General features: G+C 37.4%; 1 protein-coding gene across 1 annotated transcript; it reads left to right on the forward strand.

The window, feature by feature from the left end:
* Positions 1-3449: 3449 nt before the first annotated feature.
* Positions 3450-5339, forward strand: LOC107758735 (uncharacterized). The gene is made up of 5 exons (XM_016576536.1): positions 3450-3684; positions 3894-4050; positions 4243-4706; positions 4823-5028; positions 5133-5339. The coding sequence occupies exons 1-5, from the start codon at positions 3450-3452 to the stop codon at positions 5337-5339; spliced, it is 1269 nt and encodes a 422-aa protein (XP_016432022.1).
* The last annotated feature ends 2080 nt before the right edge of the window (positions 5340-7419 follow it).

The raw sequence follows: 7419 nt of genomic DNA on the forward strand, positions 1-7419 counted from the left end.
GAAAAAGAACTGGACTGTTGCTCAGTGGTCCAAAGTCCTCTTTTCAGATGAAAGTAAATTTTGCATTTCATTTGGAAATCAAGGTCCCAGAGTCTAGAGGAAATGTGGAGAGTCACAGAATCCAAGCTGCTTGAGGTCCAGTGTGAAGTTTCCAAAGTCAGTGATGATTTGGGGTGCCATGTCATCTGTTGGTGTTGGTTCATTGTGTTTTATCAAGTCCAAAATCAATGCAGCCGTCTACCAGGAGATTTTGGAGCACAGGATGCTTCATTCTGCTGACAAGCTTTTTGGAGATGCTGATTTCATTTTCCAGCATCAATGCAGCCGTCTACCAGGAGATTTTAGAGTACTTCATGCTTCCTTCTGCGGACAAGCTTTTTGGAGATGCGGATTTCATTTTGCAGCAGGACTTAGCACCTGCCCACAGTGCCAAAACCACTTCTAACTGGTTTGCTGACCATGATATTACAGCCTTTGATTGGCCAGCCAACTCGCCTGACCTGAACCCCATAGAGAATCTATGGGGTATTGTCAAGAGGAAGATGAGTAACATCCAACCAAACAATACAGATGAGCTGAAGGCCGCTATCAAAGCAACTTGGGGTTCAATAACGACTTCGCAGTGCCACAGGCTGATCGCCTCCATGCCACGCCACATTGAAGCAGTAATTCATGCAAAAGGAACCCCAACCAAGTATTGAGTGCATAATTAAATCTACTTTGGAGATCTTGAACATTTCTATTTTGTAAATCGTTTTTTGATTGATCTTTGAGAAAATATAAAAAAAAATTGAGATACTGATTGTTTACATTTTCCTAAGCTGTAAGTCGTAACCATCAGAATATATATATATATACACTCTTGAAATCTTTCAGTTTGTGTGCAATGAATCTACAATATAAGAAAGTTTGCTTTTTTAAATTAAATTTCAAGTCTGGGCCCCTTCTGGGCCACTCAAGGACATTCACAGAGTTGTCCCTCCAGGTGGGCTGTCATGTTCCTTTTACGGAGGAGTGGCTTCTGTCTGGCCACTCTACCATACAGGCCTTATTTGTGGAGCGCTGCAGAGATGGTTGTTCTTCTGGAAGGTTCACCTCTCTCCACAGAGAAATGCTGGAGCTCTGTCAGAGTGACCATCAGGTTCTTGGTCACCTCCCTGACTAAGGCCCTTCTCACCCCATCGCTCAGTTTGGCCGGGTGGTCTGCTCTAGGAAGAGTCCTGGTGGTTCCAAACTTCTTCCATTTACGGATGATGGAGGCCACTATGCTCATTGGGACCTTCAATGCTGCAGAAGTTTTTCTGTACCCTTCCCCAGATCTGTGCCTCAATACAATCCTGTCTCGGAGGTCTACAGATAATTCCTTGGACTTCACGGCTTGGTTCAGAAGTTTTTCTGTACCCTTCCCCAGATCCGTGCCTCAATACTATTCTGTCTGCGGTCTACAGACAATGCCTTGGACTTCATGGCTTGGTTTGTGCTCTGACATGCACTGTTAACTGTGGGACCTTATATAGACAGGTGTGTGCCTTTCCAAATCATGTTCAATCAACTGCATTTAACACAGGTGGACTCCAATCAAGTTGTAGAAACATCTCAAGGATGATCAGTGGAAACAAGATGCACCTGAGCTCAATTTTGAGTGTCATGGCAAAGGCTCTGAATACTAATGCACATGTGATTTTTTCGCTTTTTATTTTTAATAAATTTGCAAAGATTTCAAAACAAACTTCTTTCACGTTGACATTATGGGGGTTCTATAGTATGCATGCAATTTTCTAAGAAAAATTCTGCCAGCAATTTCCTGGCCTGTTGATGACTCGTATTACCAACTCAGTTCTGAAAACATACTCTGACTCAAACATCAGAATTTCACAATTGCACAAAACTGCATTTCTCTGGGCAAGTTTCAAGAGTGCAATGCCAGTTTCTGAAGAGCAAATCACATAAACATACTATTCTCTTGAAATACACTGCGTGCCGAATTATTATGCAAGTGACAGGATTTCAGTTAAATAAATATTCAGGTTATAGTTTTTCAAAGAAAGTGCTTTATTTCTAAAATCTTTGTAGATAACTATCGCTCTCAGACGGGTTTCTTAATTATATGCCAGGAGATATAAGACGTTGTTTCACATCTCTTAAGCAATTACACTTATCATGCAAATATGGGGAGGAAGAAAGTATTTTCCTAAGAAAAGCATGAGAAAATGTCTTGCAAAAGGCATGAAAACAACTGATACTTGGCAAAAACTCAATAGAGATCATCAAACTGTTGAATTTGTGAATAAGCACAGGATAATTTGTCCGATAGAGGCTTATTAAGGAAAGTTTCTGTCAGATGTATTAACAGTATTAAAAGGGCAGCTGTAGCTCAACACTGTTGAGCAGCAAACAGAAGCTGCTGGTGTCTCTGGAGTCCCAAGAACATCTCATTGTAGGATCATTCAGTGCAGGGGTGTCCAAACCCAATATGTATTTTATGTAAAATGTGGTTCTACAAAACATACATTTACTTAAGTTTGCAAAGCACTGAAACGTACAAGACTGACGAATTTACGGCATCTAAACGTACCTATACTGACGTATTGATGACATCTAAAATGTAAATTATGTACGTATGAACAACTTTACAGACTTACAAATGAATCCTTATGAATACTGAAATCATGGCATTAACATTTTATTATATTGTATTCAGTTGTCATATCAATGGCATTATGTTTTCAATTGCATTATTAAATGAAGCTTACTCGTTTAATTAAAATTAAATGATAACATTTTGTTCTGTGTGATTTCTGCTGCCAACTCGTTTTGAAAAATACATACGACTACATTTTAAACCCTTAAAACAAATAACATTTCTACAATCGTTTAACCATTACTTATCTTGTAATATTTATTTTGTTTGCCATCGGACACAGAGGCATTTTCTCCAACATGCTGAGACTGACAACAGAACCATAAAATCAGAGACGATCCTAGCATTTTGGGGGCCCTAAGCAGACTTTCAAAAGGGGCCCCCACTATCTACGGTTTCACCTAACCACCACCTCCCATCCTCTAATGCGCATATCCTACACTGACACCGTATTGTAAAGTTTTAGAACATTGTCTTATTTATTATATAAATATGAATATGAGCCTATATTTCATGTTATATACAACATTTTTAAATTACAAATGTTTGACCATTACTTTCTAAGAAATGTATCAAAATTTAAGATTAATGGCTTAATAAAGCAAAAACACCTGCCAATGGGTTATGAAAATTAGTATTTTTTTAGCTAAAAATACATAGCAATTTTAAGTTTTAAACGTTGTAATTCGTCCAATTTGTACATTTCAGCATCAATTAAAACGTAAAAAACATACTGAATCGTACTTCAAAAACATATTCAAAAACATATTGAATCAAATTACTGTTTAGGATAAACAAACAAAATGGCATGTGCAAGTCAATACAGTCATGTAGCAACGATCACATTTGTAATTCTACAGAGCTTGTGATCGCAAGTAGCCCTGACTTTATTCGGGAGCTTCTTCCATCTGCTCAGCGTACGGCTTTGCTCTACCATCTCTCTTACCTGTGTTTGGCTAAGTTCCCCAAGTTGGAGAGGGAACTCAGAGAGCGTGCTATTGAAACCCAGCTTCTCTTTGGGTCATCTGAAGCTCTTCTGCTGAAGATAAAGCCAAAGTTTTTCAGGCATTTCTGTTACTGCAACCCACATCCAATAGACTATTAAGGTTGCACATTTCTGTGAAAATTCAAATGATCTATAAAGCAGCTCTCTGATGTGTTATTTTTGATAGACTGAGAGGTTTCCACCACAGCCTGTGTTGTAAAATATGAAATGTTTGGATACATAATGTTCGCATTTTTGCTGTCTTTCAGTGTGCTGCCACAAGTAAAAACCTGGTTTCCACACTGTTGCCTGCACTGAAGGCTGCTGTTGAAAAGAATAAAAGCATTTTGGCCATCAAGTCCCTGGAAAAAGCAAGAGCATGGATCACTGATATTGTTGAAAAAGTGGAACAGATGATGGAGAGGTAAAATGTTTCGAAGTGTTGCTAAATTGTTAAAAAAAATTTTCATAAGAAAGTGTAATAAAATGGTTAAATTGACCATATCTGGACCACTTTTAATATAGCAACTGGATGTATGTCACCATGTTTCCGTGCATTATCAAGAACATTTGCTATGTTTAAGCCGATAGTTAATCTGAAACCTGTCATCATCAGATATGACAAACACAACCAGAGTGTGGCTTCATGCACCAGTGATGTGATTAATGAAAAGGCTGAGACAGAAAAAAATTTAGCACAAGCTAATAAGGAGATAGATGCTCTGGAGAAGGCAGTGATTGATCTCAACCAGGAATTGTGGAAAAATAATCAGGAAATTGGACGAATTGATGGAAGGATTGCACAGAAAAACAATGAGCTGCAGAGTCATATCAGAGAGTCTTCTAACAAAAACAATGGTCTGTGTATCATGGCTATCCTGATACCATTTGTTGGACCCTTAATTAAATCCATTCATGATGCTCAAGCTGGCCAAGCTGTGGCTGCAAAAACCCAGGCTATCTCCAATGAGTTGTCTCAACTCTCCAATGAGAAGTCCAACCTGAGAAACAAGGAGTGGAACATCCATGTCAGGTTGACTGATATGCAGCGGAAGTTGGCAAGCATGAAATTAGAAAAGGGTGAGATGCTTTCACAGCTGTGCTTGACAAATTCCCATATAAATGGTCAGAAGCCTCAGAGTGATCTCTCATAATTAATGTCTGCTTTATGTTGTTCAGATATGTTGTTCTAAAAGGTTCAATACCCGACCCTGTCCATCTGAATGATGTCCAAACCTGCCTCACCCGAATCCAACAGATTCTGATTCAGCTTAAGAAGTTCTGGGAAACAATGAGTGTAATGCTGGAGGCTCTCAAAGACGAGACTTTTGCTAACGAGCACTTCATTGAGGAGTGGGAAATGAAAGAGATCTTTCTGCAATCTATCACTACAGCACAACGGGTAACTTACACACCGAGTAAATGTTCATTTAGAGGTTTACAGAAGTTAATTTCACCTTGATTGCATTTTCTCTTGAGATTCATTTTGTAACTCACATCTTTCAGCATTGGAAGGACTTCGGTGAGTCCTGTCTGAATGCCAAGGGCATCTTTAGCTTGCAGACGAAGGATGCGTATAAGTTCCTGGAGACCAGCCCATCTTCACTGTCACCAGAGGAATGGAAAAGACAGTATGACTCTGTCATTGTGCAGCTGAACAAAATAAGTCCTGATCCCTGCACTCCCCAAGCGCAAGCTGCCATTGCTCAGTAACACACCAGCTTAAGAAGTCGTTACAGCACATCTATAATTTTTCAAGATAACTGTTCTGAATAACATGTTTGTTAAATCTTATGCTGTTTTAATAATTCTTTAAGTGAGCCAGGTTGTTGGGGATTTTCATTTCTCTTATGCCATATCTCTGTTCCCTCTGTGATTAAATTGCTTTGGATTTCAATCCCATAAATAGTGTTTGTTTTTTTGCGTACTGTCATGCATTGTGGATCCGAATGTATTTCGGAATATAATACAAGAGATCAAGACCATAAACTAAAGCATGAGAAATACTGTAAAGATTGGTATACACACAAATGTAAAAAAAAAAAAATTAACAAAGAGGTTAAAGGTTAAAGAGAAAAACTGAGCATCATACACTAAAACATAAATTTCACACACTAACAAACATTCAAACAAACAAACGAATAAAAGTTGTTCTAAACATATTCACAGTTCACAAAAGAGTATGTAAAATCGGCTTAAAATATCAAACATCCTCCAACAGGATGGATTCATAGTCTGCTAAAAAACGCCAGAAAAATTGGGAGTTCATGTCCATCACACCCTATATGCGATTTTCTGTGAAATCTGTCAACTCCGACTGCACATTTTCTGCAGGCTGGCTTTGATTTTCACAAACTCCTTCAAAGTGTAAATCAGGCCAAAATCTGGGCAAACGTTTTGTAGAGTATTCCAACCTTAAGACTCACAACAAATAGAACATAACAAGGACCAGACCAGAGCACAAACAAAGGAAACGGGATAAATACACATGATATTTATGTCATGTATTACTGCTTAGCAGATCATTTATGCTACTGCCCAATGGCATGGTTTTTAAGCTATCCAAATGTTGTCCTCCAAACATCTTGAAATGACCATTTCAGGGAAATCAAAGAAATAAAAATGTTAGACATTCTATCAAGCTCAGTTTTTAGAGTGCAGCATTTCTAAAGCCCTTTATACAAATATTCAAGTTCATATATATATATATATATATATATATAATAAATATACAAAATACAAAGTGAATAGAAAGCAGCGAGGATGATAAGATCATAAATAGAGCATTTTTTTATTAGATCTATCTATTTATTAATGTAATGTACATTTATAAAGCGATATTGCTATATTTTACCCTAGTGTTATGGAAAACTATAGTCAACAGCTAACTAATACAATGTTATTTTGATGTTTGATTTCATTCTCTCTTCTGACCATCATAATCAATCTTTGGTTTTACCGAATTAAGTACCAATTCAAAAGACTTTGCAGCTAATGGAAATGCTAGACAGACCAACTGGTTACATAAAGCAGGTGATATAAGTAGAAAGCCACACAATGAATCAAAGCTGGTCACAAGTAGCCAAGGGGTAAAACAGCAGCACCTTTTATGATGTAAACATACAGGACTTGACTCTAAAAATACAAAGTGAATAGAAAGCAGCGAGGATGATAAGATCATAAATAGAGCATTTTTTTATTAGATCTATTTATTTTTAAATGTAATGTACATTTATAAAGCGATATTACGATATTTTACCCTAGTGTTATGGAAAACTATAGTCAACAGCTAACTAATACAATGTTATTTTGATGTTTGATTTCGTTCTCTCTTCTGACCATCATAATCAATCTTTGGTTTTACCGAATTAAGTACCAATTCAAAAGACTTTGCAGCTAATGGAAATGCTAGACAGACCAACTGGTTCCAGCGGACATTAGTACCCTCCACTAAGTAGCTGGGGTTAAAAAGACCATAATAAGCTACTCCCCCTGCCTGATAGCAATCAGGAAAGCAGCTCACTAATCATTCAATAATCATATATGGTCCAAATTCGACATGTGTTGCATATTTTGTTATTAATCAGGACAGCACAACACACCACCTCCTCATGACTCAAAACAAAGAGCTCAACTGATATACCATAGAAGGCGGCAAACACTTTTTTTATAATGCATATTTCTCAAACAACAACATGGCCCAAATAGTAAATTATGTATTTCTAAAACACAGATGTTTGATTTATAAATCATTATGAATAACTGCATTGGCTTAATTTACAACATATATACA

The sequence above is a fragment of the Sinocyclocheilus rhinocerous genome, unplaced genomic scaffold, assembly GCF_001515625.1.
Source record: "Sinocyclocheilus rhinocerous isolate Xijiao unplaced genomic scaffold, SAMN03320098_v1.1 scaffold954, whole genome shotgun sequence".
NCBI classification, from domain to species: domain Eukaryota; kingdom Metazoa; phylum Chordata; class Actinopteri; order Cypriniformes; family Cyprinidae; genus Sinocyclocheilus; species Sinocyclocheilus rhinocerous.